At 42.6% G+C, this 17405-nt stretch overlaps 1 protein-coding gene across 2 annotated transcripts in view; it reads right to left on the bottom strand.

Annotated features, from left to right (window-relative positions):
* Positions 1-820: 820 nt before the first annotated feature.
* GABRA5 (gamma-aminobutyric acid type A receptor subunit alpha5) overlaps positions 821-17405 on the bottom strand; it is a 53339-nt gene continuing 36754 nt past the window's right edge. For both annotated transcript variants that reach the window (XM_048965019.1, XM_048965026.1), the window contains 4 exons: positions 10470-10613; positions 4708-4860; positions 2803-3014; positions 821-2390 (listed from right to left, as the gene is read on the bottom strand). In XM_048965019.1, the coding sequence (XP_048820976.1) occupies positions 2085-2390; positions 2803-3014; positions 4708-4860; positions 10470-10613 (815 nt within the window). In that variant the 3' untranslated portion in view covers positions 821-2084. The remainder of the gene's footprint in view (positions 2391-2802; positions 3015-4707; positions 4861-10469; positions 10614-17405) is intronic.

The raw sequence follows: 17405 nt of genomic DNA on the forward strand, positions 1-17405 counted from the left end.
GTCATTCCATAGTCAGTGGAGGCAAGGAGACTCCACACGGACATGAAAGTGGCTGGATTCAGAGCTTCAGCAAAGGAAACCGGAAAGTGATGCTGAGACATGTAGGGTCAGAGTCAGAGTTGGGTGTGAGCAAAAACAACAAGCATCAAGAAACCTCCAGGGCAGACAAAATGGCTCTGGAAAAAGTGTCCTCTATAGATTCACAGGTTGCATATAGCTTTCAACCACACAGTAAGTACAGCCCTGTATTGTCCCAGAAGCACTTGGGTGCCACTGCCACAAGTACCGTGTGACCTAAAGGGCTGCTTGGGTGTCCCTGCACAGCAGCCTGCTTTTGCAGAAAGACGCATGCAGAGTAGCTGCCCAGGGCTGGGACAAGAGTCTGGCCAGGGCAGTAACTTTCTGTGAAAGCAGCCAAGAGGAGGTTGTTCATGATAAGTAAGAGGCACAGGGCATCTATAAATGACACTGCTCGCGAGTATAGAAACTCAGAAACCCAACCCTTAAGAAGAGACCTCGTGTGAGTCTGAGGAGAGCTGTGACATGCAAAGGGAATGTTGCAGAGCACCAAGTTCTACTCTCTGTCCCAAACAGAACACAAGGCTGATGTTCCATGGCAAAATAGCATCTAGTTCTGAAACATCCTGTTTCACTGTCCTCACTCAGCATGTGCCTTTCCAAGTAACAGTGAGGATGTACTGTGCACACACATTGCTTCACTACATATACATGTGCTTTCCTTCTTCTAGCTTCAGTGGTGATTTTTTTTTTTGGTCTCTAAAATGATAATCGGTAAAAGAATGACATTTTGCAATTAAGTGTTGAACGCCTTTTTTATTTAAACATTAAGATTAAATTACAAAAGCTTCTGGAACAAAGAAAGATGCCAAGGAGGAAAGAGCTGAAAATTCAGGTTGCATTTTCTCATTCATTGTGAAAGCAGAACACATTGGCAGCAGCAAGGCATTTTATAGAAAATTTTCAGATGGACAGTACAAACACCTTCCTGTCAGAATTGCCACTGAAATACCTTGCTGTCATGAAGCACATCCTTTCTTTCCTTTTTTTGTTTTGTTTTTTTTTCCCTGATCACACACCTTAGTATCGTCTGATTGGTTTTCACTGTGGGAACCAATTAATTATTTCAGAATTACTGTAATTCTTTACTGTTTGTCTCTGCTAATATAACACAATCTTTCTGGGAAAACCTCCACACATGAGTTACTTTACCTTAATAAAACTGTCTACTGCCATTGTCAAAAGTTTTATTTGCACAAATATGTTCCTAATCTATGTTAATTTCATGCAATATATCTCTATTTTTTGGAATAAATACTGAAAACCACTTGAGAAGATTCCCTTGGAATGCAAAAACCAAACGTTATTTTATTTTAAGGGCAAGATTCCACCACCTTTATTTACAAGAGTAGCATCTTGCTCCCTCACTGCAAGCTAGAGGCTCAAAAGCAGTGAAAATCAGCATAGCCCCATTAGGATTTAATGCATCATATCAACTTTTATTAATGAAAACAGGGCTGAGTGGGTTTTTGTTTTGTTTTATTTTGTTTTCCTGTGGAGTAATGCACTACCTATCACCAGTAAAGGTGCTCAAACATAGCCCTACATTTAATAATTTGGCACATTCACAACTGGCATTATTCATAGTAACCTATCAGATGACAACAGTGGAGCTCTTCTGTAAAATAGAGGTTAAGCCTACAATTGTATGACTGTACATCTGAAGTATAAAAACCACGATATGTAGTACACTTGAACAGTTAAAAAATATAACTTATTTTATTTGTAAACTATCAATGCAAGATACTTAGCAGCAAAGAAGCCATGTTCAATGTCTTCTGATCTTTTATAAAGATCCATTGCTGTAAGTAATATAATCGTCTCCAAAACATCTGAGGTTACATGTAGAAACAATCAAGGCAATATTATTTGTACATATTATTAAACATGCAAAAAACTTCCTGAAGAATATTGCCCAAATGTAGAAAGTGGTCTGGATCTCAAATTTTCCTTGGTAGCATCTGCTTTGTAAGTATGGCTCACGTGTGGCTTTACAGTCCTTCAGTTTATTTTGGAGAGTTGGCACCTTTAATAACAGGCTCCCTATTCAAATATGTGGCCCAGTAGACTAAGTTAAAAGTTCCAAACAGCACTGGAAAAATTATCCGGGACATTTTGTCAATCTTACTGATGCTGTTGTAAGTCTTTTTGCTTTCGGCAGGCTTTTCTTCCACAGACTTCACTGGAGCAGGAGCAGCGTTTGAGATGACGGAAGGGGCCGAGTCCTTTGGCATGTTTGGGGCAGGGGTCATCTTCCCAGTGCTGTACGTATTCGTTGATTTATTTCCCAGCAACTGGCGCTCTTTTTTCTTCTGTGAAAAGACCAAAATGTTAGATCGCAGGAACAGAAAGTGGAAACATGTTCTCATGATGCAAACTTCCACACCTAAGCACTGTAATCCATCATGCTAAAACAAATTTCTGTGGGCTGCTCTGCCTTTGAGTTCCAAACAGCTGATTCTGTCTCAATGTCATAGCCCTTACTTAAGCTAAACTTTCCTGACTTCGGAGGTAATGAAGGGAGGCCAGCTGGACCTGAACCCATGGGGCACATTAGCAGCTGCTTTTGTCAGGGCCACTGGCCCTGCTGCTGGGGAGGTTGTGGCCTAGTGCCAGCCAAAATGCCTTTGTCACAGAGAAGGTGACAACCATGCTAGAGGTTATGTGAACAACACTGTGCAACTGCTTTTTCTTTTAGGTACTTAAGACACGTGAGATAAGCACCTTGATTTTAGCAGCTTCCAGGGCTTTTTTGCCATCCCATGCCCAACTCCTCTTGGTGAAATAGTTGACCGTTGCAAACTCAATCAATGCAGAAAATACAAAGGCATAGCAGACAGCTATAAACCAGTCCATGGCAGTAGCATAGGCCACTTTTGGCAAAGAGTTGCGGGCACTGATACTTAAGGTGGTCATGGTGAGGACTGTTGTCACTCCTGTAAAGAAAAAAATAAGGAGGCAGAGATCAGCTTGGTAGATATCACAGAATCATAGAATGGCCTGGGTTGAAAAGAACCACAATGATCATCCAGTTTCAACCCCCCTGCTATGTGCAGGGTCGCCAACCACCAGACCAGCTGCCCAGAGCCACATCCAGCCTGGCCTTGAATGCCTCCAGGGATGGGGCATCCACAGCCTCCTTGGGCAACCTGTTCCAGTGCATCACCATTTCTGTGTGAAAAACTTTCTCCTAATATCTAACCTAAACCTCCCCTGTCTCAGTTTAAAACCATTCCCCCTTGTCTTGTCACTATCCACCCTTGTAAACAGTCTTTCCCCCTTCTATTTATACGCTTACAGCCCTTACAAGATTCCTAATAAGTTATGAGAGGGCTGCAATTCAGCAGGAGAATTAGGAAGGCCATGTGAAGGAAATCAGTGCTTGCATACTTTGGTCAGAAAGAATGATATACTTTGCTGGTGAAATAAAAATAAAAGCGTTGGTCCTCAGCTGTTTACTTATGTGATGTTCTGGTTAGCTCTAGTTACAGTGTACTTAAAAGTATAATTTTAAGGATAACACAAATACAAATGTTATGCAACCCAAAATCTCACTGGTATTTTGTCAATGCATGGTATGTATGTTTAGCATTACTTGTTAACTGGTACATTATAAAATCAGTGATCGACCCATTCAGCAGTAACTGCCACCACAAAGTAGGATTATGGCTTTTGTTTTCCCACGTGGAGATTGTATGGATGTAATTGTCAGTTGTTATTTATTCCCTTGACTGCGGCTCCCTCTTCCACAGAAGTCAGCAGACAACAGAGCTGCCACTGCTTCCACATGGGGAGGGGTGTCTCAGCAGGATGAGAATGAGCACTCGGTTACACCTTTGTGAAGGTAAGTAAAATCAGCACTGCTAGCCTGCAGTGAGCTGCTGGCACCAGTATTCCCCCCACACAGGTTGCTGAACTGATTTCTGATCAAAGGTGCTGACTGATTTCAGTAGGCTCCTACAGATGAATGGCTCTTTTAGGAACACTTGATCAAAGTTCCACATACATTGTAGCTCCCACTCCCCTCGTTTCTCATCTAGTGGGAATCCTGTATGTCAAAAACCTTCTGCTAGGATTCTGTTCATTTTTTGCAACCTTCTAGTGGTAAGTAAGAGACCCCAAAGGATTTTTCCATGATACTGTCTGTAGTAAATATACATTTTCTAAATGCAAAATCATTAATTTGTTTGATGGTAATATAGATAATTGTCACTAATTAACCTCTACATGCTTTTCCCGGATAAACATCTTGAAACACAGATAAACACAATGTTTTGAAGTGAAATTTGTTTAGACTAGAGTATGCACTATCATAATGTGTATGGCTTTTTGTTCTAAACCATCACATATTTTATCTGAGTAGGACAGAAGAACCCACAAATCACAACAATCTGTTCCTTCAGTCTTCCATCCTCAACCTTCACAGAACTGATTACAGTGCGATTTCTGTCACAATTTTACCAAAAGGCCCACACTTTTTTGAAATTGATTTTGAGTTTAAACTGGAAGAGAACACAGGAACACCTACAACACTGCAAGCAAAAATAAGCACTGTGGGTTTGTTACAGAAGATCACTTCCACAAACAAGCCCCTTCCTTACCCATGCTGCAAGAGGGCGAGGTACTCACCAAAGACGGTCCGAGCAGGGACAGATTCTCTGTTCAGCCAAAACGACACTTGTGATAAGATCACAGTCATAATGCAGGGAAGGTATGTCTGGATGACAAAATAACCGATTTTTCTTTTCAGATGAAAATGTGCTGTCATTATGGTGTATTCGCCTAGGGGAAGAAAAATGCATATATGCTAAAGTAAAGCAGGCTTACTGATCTGAGGTTTTCAGCAGCTCCCCCTTTCTCCCATTGTGAGGCTACCATTCAGCCAGTCTTAACTGCATGAAAAATGCCTGGATGTCAGTCCTGTGCCATACCAAGAGACAGAGGTGCTGCTACATACTGCTGCTCTTCACATTCAGTCCCCAAAAGCAGAAGACAGCAACTAATGACTACTGCACCAAAAACCTGCCATACTTTCATGTACCTGTCATGCCCTGGTGTTGATAGGCATGACAAATCTGGATTGCTGACAGTGCCTCACTCTTGCCTTGCTCTGACGTGGTCCCACAAACTGTCCTGTCAGAACGATTAAGGCCTCCTACACTTAGAAACCTGATTTAGCAGCAGGACTTAACCTCATTAGGGAACTGTTAATGCCGACCCATCGCTTGGGTCCCGACACTCCCCATGCCCCATACTTTAGTGACTGTGTGACTGTCCTAATGTTGGTGCTGCAAGATGCTTTGCCCATTGATACTGATATTGTCGCTTGGAATTTTCAAAGCCATTAAACCGTTCCTCTAGAAACACAAACAAAAACAAAACCAACCCTCTGGTGCATGGAGTTTTCCTGGAATTTGTTATGCTTTAGCTCTTGGAAAGATAATCTCTTTCTGGACAGATGTTGTGCCATGTCTTGTTCTCTTGTGCAATTAATATTATACTGACTGCAGGGGGGAATTCGCTAAAAGCTGCTACAGCAGCGCTAAATTCCATGTCTTTTTTATATGCCAAATTCACAGCATTGCCTTAATCAGGCTTTTGTCAGGCCCTTTGAATTTCAATACAATCCTCAAAAAATGCACTCTGAAGCAGATAGACCAGCTGTCACCTTCCCTTACGGTTCAGAAAAAAAAAACCAACTCAAGCAGTTCTTTCAGACTGTTCCTGTGAAACCATATATTTGTTACTGAAGGCTTTTCATTGATGGTAACAGCTCCCCAAAGCCAAAATCTTGCTATCTGAGAGCAGCATACTGTTTCTTTTTCTTTTTTTTTTTTTTTTTTTTCTGGGAAAAATGGGAGTTAAAATCAAATATAAGAATAAAAGCCAATCAAAAAAGCCAATCAAACTCCTCCAGGCCATAGCAGATCTCCACTCATACTGACATCAAATTAATCTAAAAGCATGCATTTTTCAGCTGGATACTGACAAATCAGAGGAATGTCCACACCAAAATGTATATTGCACTGTGAGAGTAAAACAAAACAAAACAAAACAACCTTTTGACTTACCAATTTTTCAGATCCTGGAAATTCTGGGGTGTGTATTTCATATTTTCTAAAGAATGAGCTGAATGCAGACCTTAACTACTTAAGCTAAATGATTGGCTATAACCTCTTGTTGCAAGAATGGGCTGTTATCCTCCATAGATCAGCCCCTACAGGAAAATACATAACAGACTGATTCTACAGAGTGAACTGCAGTGAGTTGCAGCCAGCACTGCTAAGTGGTTAGATTTGGCAGATTACTGCTAAGTGACAATACGGCTAATTAATGGACAATAGGTCTACAGTGAGAGGTTTTCTGCAGGTATAGCTGCCTGAGATGCTCAGATCTGTTCTGCATGAAGTTTACAGACTGATTTATGCTGAGGATTTTAGGCTGAAAGACCGGGATAGCACAGGCTGCCTTACCTGCCAGCCTATCTCTGTCTTATGGCTTTCTTCTGAAGTCTGATTTTCTGGTGAAACGTTTCCCTGATGAGGGATGTGGAGATGGACAGGGGATGCTGTGAAACTGAGGAGAAAATCCTCATGAAGTGATGTCTAATTCCCTTTCATTTAGTGTAATTTTGAACCGGGGACGCTGAACATACCTCAGACTCAGGAGAAACCCCACTTGTTCTTTATTTAGGAGCATTCAGTTTATGGATTACCAAAAAAATATACCAGGAGCAACAGGATCTACGTGCCGTAATCTGCTTCTGAGCTGCTGCTGCGCTGTGATGTGTGTGAGTCCCATTCTCCCTGCTCACTAAGGAGTGACGATGTGCATTATTGATTTTGACAGCATGCTTTCCGAGCTGGAATAAAGTAAATCTACACAGCTTCAGCAGAGCAACAGGATTCATATTTTCCTTTTTAAAAATGCAGAAAATAAGCACTTGCATTTTGACCATCTTCTGTGGCTGATTCTCACCTTATCATTTTCTTTAACCTATCAGAGCTCTTGTCTCCACTGAAATAATGATATCACCTGATTTTGTGTTTCCTCTTCTCCCAACTGCCATCTTCTATTTTCCATGCTGTCTCTAAAATGTCTCCATGAAGGATGAAGGATGTTTCCCCCAGCAGACCTGGGGCTGGCAAAAACCCCACAGCTGTTTTTTTAAGTCCTGGGACCACTGCTTAAAGCAATTCTAGAAGTTGCCTAAGTTCGCCTTTTGTTTATGGAGAATAAAATCCTGGCTCTGTTGGAGTGGCAAAGCTCCCTCCTACTTCTGTAAGGCCGCAGTTTATTCTTAGACCATAAGCTTTCTTGAGCAAGAGCTAATTTTTTATTATAGGTTTGTGCAGCACGTTTAGATGAAAATACTGCACCTGATAGAGTCCATTCACCACTGCCAAAACAACTCTAATAACAAATCTAGCACTGATGAAAAGCTCAAGAATGGAGCATTTCTTCACAGAGCTCTGCTACTGTGCTGCCTTTAAAAGCTGCTGCAATGGTTTTTCAGTATCCAGGCGATGGAGTTCTGGAGATGGTGCTTACAAACGTTCAGGATCTTTCATGCATTCTTCCAACATCACTGTGCTGCAATTCAATGTTTGTTTTTTTTTTTTAACAAAAATAGCCCAGCCCCTCGGTTTGTTTGTTTACCTTATCTGCCTAGGCTCAGGTGTACCAACAACTGTTCTGGCATGACCCCAACACCAGGTCTGTGACATAGCAGTCCCTGTCCACACTGACATCCAGAACATTTTGGTCCTCAAGAGATGCCTGTGCTGTTTTGATAGTGCTGCACATGAAACCTTCATCTCAAGGAAAAATCAAACTGTTCAGCGCAGAATGAAGGGCTGAATGCTTCTTTTATTGTTTAGGCTTTGGATATTTCATAGCCTGGGCTCCAGCTGGCAGAAAAGAAAGGAGTGGGTTTTTGTTTTGTTTTATGGCACTGCAGAACCTAAGTGAGTGATGAGAAATTCTGGATCTGGGGAACAGAACTGGGCAATCATTTGCAGACACCAGCAGGATCCACATGGACCCAAAGTGTTTTCAGCACTGCAACAGCAGGACACAGCAGATGTTGGGACTGCTGGAAGCAGTGTGAGATGACAAATATCGTCTCAGGGGGAATAATATTTGGGGATGTTAGCTCAACAAACCACCACACAGGTGGAATATATCAGAGCCATTTTCTGTGGCATGGCTAACGTGGTCATGATTTCCAAACTGGTTGGTGAATTGGGAGTGCAAAGGTATTTTCCTGAGGAGACAGCTAAACTTAACAGCTTGGGTACAAAATCAGCACAATCCCAACTGACTTGTGTAGGGCCAGCATTTCCATTTTAAAAAGAAATCTTTTAGACAGAGAAGCATAAACATCTTGTGACATATGCAAATATTTCACCTATGCAACTGCTAAGGCCATGCAGTTTGACTTGGGTGTCAAAAAACAAACAAACAAACAAACAAACAAAACCATAAAAGATCCCAGCAGTGAGATTTATGCAGCAACTATTTTGTTTTTTAAGTTCAACAATGCAATAGAAGGAAGAAATGTCTCAGATAGCCCTTCACAAGTAACCCTGATTACTGGCCTACCATGAGCTTGATGAAGTCCAGAAAATCCACTGCTGACTGATGCTTTCCCTGTGCAAAATCGGATTTTTGTATTTTGCTAATCCCCAGTTACAATCTGTGTCCTGCTCTTTGTGATCCACCCTGCAATCAGAATCCAGTCAGCCCAGATGCAACCCAGGACATTAATATAAAATCTTGACGTCGGAAAACAAGCATTTATTAGCCTAAATCTTAGGATACAGGAGGGAAGAGGCTACCAGGCAGAAACTTCGGGCTTTGTCTGAAGAGTGCCCCATACCCGTGGGCTGTGGAGTACTGGGAGCTCCCACAGGCAAAGCTGCGCGCTGGCGGGGTCCTGGAGCTGACACACTGGAGCAGGCACTGCCAGGGCTGGGTTGTTTTCTTGCTCTGAGGAGCAGGACAAGCTTGTAGGAGATGCCTCGCTACGTCCTCTGGATCTTTTTCTTGGCCATGATGAAGGCAAGAGGGGAGCTGCCATTCATTCCAGAGAACAACGCGGCCATGATGGTAAACTGGTAAGGAAAAATGTGTCTTTCTTTGCTTTTTAACTGGAGAGAGCATTATTTATTTGTCCTTTTTCTATATGGTGCCTGCCCTGACTCTTTCTACACATGTCTGTTGTCTTTAGGAATCTGTTTTAGCAATAGCTCTGTGACTTCTGAATAAGGAAAAAGGAAGGAATAAGCTCTGAAAGATGGAGGTGATGGTTCTGTTTCATGGTAGTTCTGTTTCAAGCTGCCTGAGAGAAGCTTTCCTCAGCTTTGTTTTATGCTCAAAAAGCAAGCTGCAAACTTGGCTGCTCTCTCTTTATTGGGCACATTGGGACAGTTTGAGCAGAAAGTGTTATGCACCTTGATGCTTCAATTCCACTAACTTTGTGTGTGAGTGTAGTCCTGCCTGTTTTCACAACTAAATTTCCCATGGACAGTAACGGGTTCTTAATCTAATTTACACTTCATCCTCTACAGTCCTGCCCTCACTCAGAGCTCACCATTTTCGACCAGAGATGAGATGCATCTCCAGAAGACAGCAGGCAATTTGACTGGCTTTCCCAGTGCTAACTGCACTTCTCTTGGCTGCAGGGTGCCCCCCGCTCCACCCAGATCTTGCAGTAGACTAATGCATTGTGTAACTTGTTTAAGCCTCCGTCTTATGAGGTCCACGTGATGCCTGTTCCAGCCTCGACTCCCCCAGGCCCAGGGCTGCCCTTGCTTGGGAGCCTTACGAAGCAGGGGGGCAGCTCACGTGGGTGCCCAGGCCAGGATTAAGCCTTCTTTGCCTCTCTAATGCTGCCACATCTGGCGCCTCTACATCCAGCTGGGCAGGGAACGGGAATCCTCAGGGTTGGCTCTCCCCTCCTGCTGCCGCGGGGTCCTCAGACACGCAGCATGGCCACGCCACCGTCACCACCTGCCCTCCATTTCCCCCCCCCCCCCCCCCCGCATTGGCCTCATCAGGCAAATCTCTCTAAAGCGATGATTGAAACGGATCAAGTGCGTAGGTGGTGTTTGCCTGTGGGTGGTTCCTCCCCCAGGGAAGCACTCCAGCGATAGTGCTGGCAAGACTGGGCAAAGGCAGCTGCCAACTGGCTGCTTACAGCATTCCCAGTATTCCTCATAAACAGCGGGGGCTGCAGGGCTCTCCAACCTGGTGAAGGGCCTCACAGTCAGCATGCAGCCCTCTCCATTGTAACACCACTGCCAGGAAGCCAGGAACCCATCCTACTCTCCCCAGGATCCTATGTTCTACAAACACATCCCCATTGTCCTCGGAAATATCTTGCCCACCTGTACTGGTACTGATGTTCTCAGTTCCCACAGTTTGTCCCATCAGGTGGTATTGGTTAAGTCGGGAACCGTCTTCAGCCACAACCACAGAGGTTGTGGTGCTGTTGGTCCACACATAGATCACTTCAGAATTGGGGTAAGCGTCTGTTGACACAGGGGAAAAATAGACAGTGATGAGTAAAGCCCATCATGTAATGTTTTAGTGGATCTTTAAATGATAGATGGTGGGGAGAGGGAAGAATGGAGGAGTGAGACTGAATGGATAAAAACAAATAAAGATGACATAATCATGTTTCCATATGCCAAGCTCAAAAAATATTAGATTGAAGCCTTCTAATATAACAGATGCATAGGATGGTTTGTCAAAGGCTGAACCAGTAGAAGTATAAATATAATCCATCACAAACACTCCAGCAGCTCAGAGCAGCTCAGACATTCTCAGCTAGCTGTCTGCTCCTAAACCCCAGCAAAAGGCATCTGCTGAAGCTCCCCCTCAAAAGCACTCATGCACCTACAGGGTCTGGAAAAGGGGGAATTTCAGAGCCTCATCTTCAGGACAAGATGCGCTTTGTGACAGGACAAGCACAGGGTCTGCTGCGTGTGCTGGCTTGGGATAAGGACATACAGAGGAGGAGCTACGTCCTGTGTTTAGGGTCTGGCTGTGAATGAAAAATGCTAGGATGTCTGCTTGTGCCGCTGTGTGTGTGCGTGCATGTCTGCAGTCCAGAGAAAGTACGTAGGAGTGGGACAGCATGGAGAAATAGATTGGTGATGGGGGGGGAGCACACCTGCATCCCTGGAGATGCAAACATGACAAGATTTCACTCACTTGGAAGTCCTTGGAAATAAAGGCAGCCTTAGGACTGCCAACTCATTCCTTCCTCAGTAGTAGTGCTGTTATTTTTAAAGCCCTAACACCTGGAGTAATTATGCTGTTATGAAAGAATTTCAGCTTTCTTTCAGAAATATTGTCAACAATGTTTTTTGTTTTATTTTCCTTTTCAAGATGATGGTGTTTCAAAAAAAAAAAAAAAAAAAAAAAATCCAGGAGCTGACTGCATACTTATATTTAATCAAGTAGATCTGGCACTTTTCAGAACACCATGATCACTGAAAGCTCTTGGGTAACTTTGCTGCAGACGTATTATAGAAGGCTGGAGCCCACTGCATGGACCTCTCTGGAAAGCAAGGATTACTTTCCCAGCGGGAGTTGAAATGCAGACAGGGTTGGAAGGAGTCCAACACAAATATCTCACCTTCTGCAACTCTAACTAGCAAGTTGGGAGTGCAGAATGTTTCTTCTAGAAAAACTCGTGTTCAACACAACCTGTGTGGGAGATAATATGTAGTGCTTTTCCAGATAAGAACCTGAAAGGCATGGGCAAGTGGCTAGTTTGAAGGGTCTTGTGTACTAAGCACTATCTCCAGCACTGTTGCCAGAGTCAGTAAGCTGTCATAGAAAGCTGTGATTCCCTTAAGGACTTAAAAATTTTCCCAGAGAGCAGTTTAATGTAAGTTACTGATGCACTGTAATGGGAAAAAAAAAAACAAACATGCTAAGGCAGTCCCTGGATTCATACAATCTTCCAGTACTTAAAGGGAGCTTATAAACAGGAGGGAAATCAACTCTGTACATGGTCTGACAGTGATAGGACAAGGGCGAACAGTTTTAAACTAAAAGCGCGAAGATTTAGATTAGATGTTGGGGAAATTTTCCACTGAGAGGGCAGTGAGGCCCCAGCACAGGCTGCCCAGAGAGCCTGTAGATGTACCACCCATGGAAACATTCAAGTCCAGGTTGGATGGGGCCCTGTGCAGCCTGATCTGGTGGTGGCAGCCCTACCCACGATAGGGAGTTTATCTCCCTAGATGATCTCTGAGGTCCCTTCCAATCCAAGTCACTCTATGATGCTATGAACATGAAATAGAAAATAGGAAGTGATCCTGAATCAAGCTAAGAGCATTCGCAGCACAATGAGCTGCAGATCACTTGGATACTTGAGTAGGTATCAGGGAGGAAAGCATTTTTTCCATTTGGTAATTTTTTTTCCATTCAGTAATCTTCCCTAGCAATCTTTAGGAAGTGCTAGCAGAGGAAGGACTCTAGTCTGGATACATCTTTGGTCTGACCTTTTACACCTAATCTCACGTTCTCATTCACACCTCCAAAAGATATGGAAATAATAAGGACAGCAAGAAAAAGAGTTCAAAAGAGGGTTACAAGTACCTCCAGGGCCTGGGAACAGGTCTTAAGATTTGAAGCTTAAGGAGCTCAACTTATTTAGCTCACTGACAAGAGGCTGAGATGTGACTCAATCGCCAAGTATAAATACTTGTACACATAAAAGAAACCAAGAACAGGGAAAACTCATACTACTGACAAAAGGAAAAGAAAAATTCAGGCACTGAAAGAATAGGACACAATTTCCTGGTGGGGGAGGGGTGGGGGAATTAAACAGAGGATAACCTTCCAAGATTATAGATTACTGTCACTAGAAATATAAAGATGGGATGAGATCTTTTTCATCATATCTCTGACAGTAGCTTGTTGCTGCTGTGTTCGTGACTGGAGTCGATCCAACCTTTGGTAGCTGAGCATCTATGAATCCTCCATCCTTATTAGCCATGCAGCCATACAGGACTGCCCACACGCCTTTCATGTGCTTGTATTTGTAGCTGTGCAGTAAAATTACTGTAATTATATCTCATGATCTGTTTTGAAAGGCTACAAAGGAATTTCTTCCCTACTGCAAAATATTTGCATAACAAATAGTGATGGAACTTCACCTTTCCCTTAAGACATGAGATACCCTCCCCATCTCAGAGATGATTACAAGTTCATAGCATTCTGTAAATAATTCCAAAGATTGCTTTGGAGATGTACAAGTGGATGGGTCACTTCAAGAAACTGCTGCAGAATACTCTATTTTTAAGTGCTTGTCTAGTATATGTTGGTCATATGTTGAAAGCCCCTGTGAATGTTGGATTTGTGTAGACAGACAGGGATTCCCAGAGAATTTTATTTTTACCTATATCACTTCCCATGCTAAAAAGGATGCTGGACTTTTTGCTGGTATCATCCATATGTATTTCACATCAGGAGTTCACTGCTACTGCGAGCGTCTCAGGGAAAATTTGTCCAGTTTTCTGCCAATGACACACAAGCTCAATGAGACACTTCCTGGTGAAAGCCCTGTAACCAAATTCCATCGAAAGTAAGACCACGTTGGGACATGTGCTTGTGAGGCTTAAAAAGTATTCAGACGCTTTATTTTTTAGCTCTGCCTATCTTTGACTGTCCTAAAACAGCGTCTGCTTCAAACTGCAGCCTTTACTGGGTGCTTCACACGTCTGAGTGCAAGCCTGGAGGCTCCTGCCCTGGAGTAGCTTAGCACCTCCTCCTTTTAAAAAAAAAATATATATATATCTGTAATTCAGAAGCCAGGAAGCACCCAAATGCATGCAGACAGGCCTGACCCCACACACAATGCTTTGTGAGGCTGGCTTCTTCTGAAATCACAGCAGGAAAGGGAAGCTGTCTATAGATAATCTGTTAGACAGGATCATGCGCATGACCTCTCCATCTATCTTCTTTGCAACTGTAAAGAAAACAAAGTCTGTGTTTTAAAAGGCTGTAGTATAGGATTTTTGGCTTAACGCCTCCTTTCCTCACTCTGGGCCAGGCTATGAGAATCTGAGCTTCCTTGTGAGAAAGAGAAGAATTGAGAAAATGCCAAAAGAAGAATGTGAATGTAAAAGATGCAGCCACCCCCTCAGTCCATAAGTACCCTTGTGAGAAAGTTATAGCTCTGACAGGAATAGGCTACCCTAAATCCCTTGGTGTGGCAGCTGAACCTTGATCATATCTTTTCTGGTCGTGTATATAAATCTTTGGTAGCTGTGTCCTTGTACTAGGTATGTGTCTTCCTACCTCAAACCTTCTGCTACACTTTCCCATCAAACTCTAGTTACCCTAAACTTGCCTACCAGAAGCTCCAACCCTGCTTCTGGTTACCCATGCAGTATAATTAGGCACAGTCATATTGAAAGCTGAATGTGTGGGAGTAGTCTCCAATAATGTCATGTGGCTTTTGGGATAGAGCTGTTGCTAATGGAGAGATGGCATTATTCCTTGTCATACCAAACTGTGTAAAAACCTCCCTCTGTTTAAGTAAAGCTCTGGTAGGTTTTCAATCTCTAAATGACAAATCTCAGCTCCTGATTTCTAGGGTTACAGGAAAGGTTTACTGCTGAGCAGGGAATAAGGTCCTCACCACCTTTACATGGTGCGCACAGGGGAGCAAGGAGACACCCAGAGAGTGACAGAAAAGTGTAGTAAATGCTTTGGGTTAGAAAACTGGAAGAACACTGCTGGTATTGTCGTAAAAGCAAACCCAAATTCAAAGCCACTGAACATACAAGTGAGGCTGTTTGACTTTCACTCTAATTTGAGAAAGTGAGCTTCTTCTGTTATTATAAAGCCAATAATTAATTTAGTGTTCTTTACCATTATTTTGCTGGCTTGCCAAAGAAAGTCAGATGCCTCATTCAATTTTTTTTTCTTGCCTAAGCTCACTCTTTCAAAAGACAAAAAGGAACCAGTTTAGATGAACAAGTGAAAATGTACAGAGGTGTGATATAATTAGAAGCAAGAAAATGGCAGGAGACATTTATTTCTAGTGGGCATTTGATAAATGGCTGCAGACTTATCACCTAACAGAATGATGAAATGAAGTCATTTCTTCTCATATCTGTTTACTCACGAGTGGATCTATTTTTCTCCACTCTAACGCCCAACAGAAATATAAAACCCATAAAGCCCTACTTTCCTGTTCTCTCACACACTCTGCTATCTTCCTACTCTCATATGCCTGGCAAGGCAAACAGCAATTGGTCCTTCTTACACCTGTGAACAGAGGGCAGGTGAGCAACCACAACCACAGGGAGGAACCAGCCTAACAAAGCAAAGCAGCCAATTGATAAGAACTAAAAGAATCCTGCCGTTCATCTTGGCAATGCAGGCTGCCTTGTTTTCACTTGGATTAATTATATACGAACTGGAACAGCCACTTTGAGACAACTGCTCATGTTGATTCATTGTTTCCTTTCAAGGTCTTTCTGCTACAGTTTTGGTAAAACATTACAGAAAGGATTCTAAGAGGATAAAAAGGAAATACTCAGATGCTCATTCTTATGAATGAAGCAGCGTGAGGTGCACAGAACCCCCCCATACATTAAATGAGCAACCCATGAACAGGGAGAGGAGACTTCTCTTGCATCAGCTTTCTACATAGGACACCATTTCTTAGGTTCCAGGGAGACCTCACTGTGGCCTTCCAATACTTCAAGGGAGCATACAATCAGGAGGGGGAACAGCTGTTTATGAGGGTGGATAGTGATAGGACAAGGGGCAATGGTTTTAAACTGAGACAGGGGAGGTTTAGGTTAGTCATTAGGAGGAAGTTTTTCACACAGAGGGTGGTGACGCACTGGAACAGGTTGCCCAAGGAGGCTGTGGATGCCCCATCCCTGGAGGCATTCAAGGCCAGGCTGGATGTGGCTCTGGGCAGCCTGGTCTGGTGGTTGGTGACCTCACACATAGCAGGGGGTTGAAACTAGATGATCATTGTGGTCTTTTTCAACCCAGGCCATTCTGTGATTCTATGATCTGTCTATGTGCTTGACTCTTTTAGAGACTCTTAGATAACTTGGTAGAGATTCAGATTTACAGTCTGACAATGACTTCTGCAGGGAGTATAACAGTACTGCTGATAAGCCATAATGTATCAGCTTGAATTCTAAGATTCAGGCTGGGTTTCTTCTGGCTTGAGCATGAACACTTTTTACTTTATTATACAGCATCTGTCAGTGCTTGTGTCTATACAACTGAGGCTAGATTTGAACTCTGTAATTGGAATTTCCATTTACATTAAGTTGGTAAGAATGAATTGATGTACAAATGAGGACTCCATGCACTCTATAGGAAGAAACCTAGTTAAAATGTAATTTTTATATAAAAACAGCAAGACAGTGCTAAATAAGCATTGGTCTGGATCTGGGGGAAATAGGTTTTTTTATAAAAGTAAGCTATTGAGATAAATTTAATACTAAAATACTAAGATATGTGTATTCACATATTCAATGATTAAGAGCCTAAAATCAAGAATTTTTCATAGCGTAGTGATAAATTCCACTATTCTCAAAGGAATTTGAGGGTCACAGAAATTAAGTTAGAGACCTGAAATCATCAAAATTAAGACTGACTATTTAAACTACCATGAGCATCTTAACAGCACAAATGATCTGAATCTGTGTCACAGACTTGAAGCATAACATATATAAATACAAAGGATTATAAATTGGAATCACGTAGAACCCTAGAATGTTTGAGGTTGGAAGGAACTTCAAGATCATCCAGTCCAGCCTCTGCTCAAGTAAGGCCACCTCCAGCCAGCTGTCCAGGACCATGTTCACACAGCTTTTGACTGTCTTCAAGGATGGAGACTTAACAACCATCCTGAGCAGCTTGTTCTACTGTTTGACCATGATTACAGTAAAAATGAGTTTTCTTGTGTTCTGACAGAATTCCACCTTTTCAAATTAGTGCTTGTTGTCTCGTCTTGTCTCTGGGCACCACCGAGAAGAGCCCTGCTCCTTCATTTTCATTTCCTCTCATCATGTATTTACACAGATGGAATAAGCCCCCTGAGCCTTCTCCCCTCTAAGTTTTCCCAGCTTTCTCACTTCCATCTTTCTCAGTCTTTCACCATATGAAAGATGCTCTAGCCTTTAAATCATATTTGTGGTCCTGCACCTGAACTCATTCCACTAAGATCAGGAGCTTGGAACAGCTGTTCCAAATGTAAGAAAAACTGAAGAATTCAGAATGAAATATTTTTTGGAATGACACAGTATCACCTAGATGAAACAAAAGAG

This window comes from Lagopus muta, chromosome 1 (assembly GCF_023343835.1).
Source record: "Lagopus muta isolate bLagMut1 chromosome 1, bLagMut1 primary, whole genome shotgun sequence".
NCBI lineage: Eukaryota > Metazoa > Chordata > Aves > Galliformes > Phasianidae > Lagopus > Lagopus muta.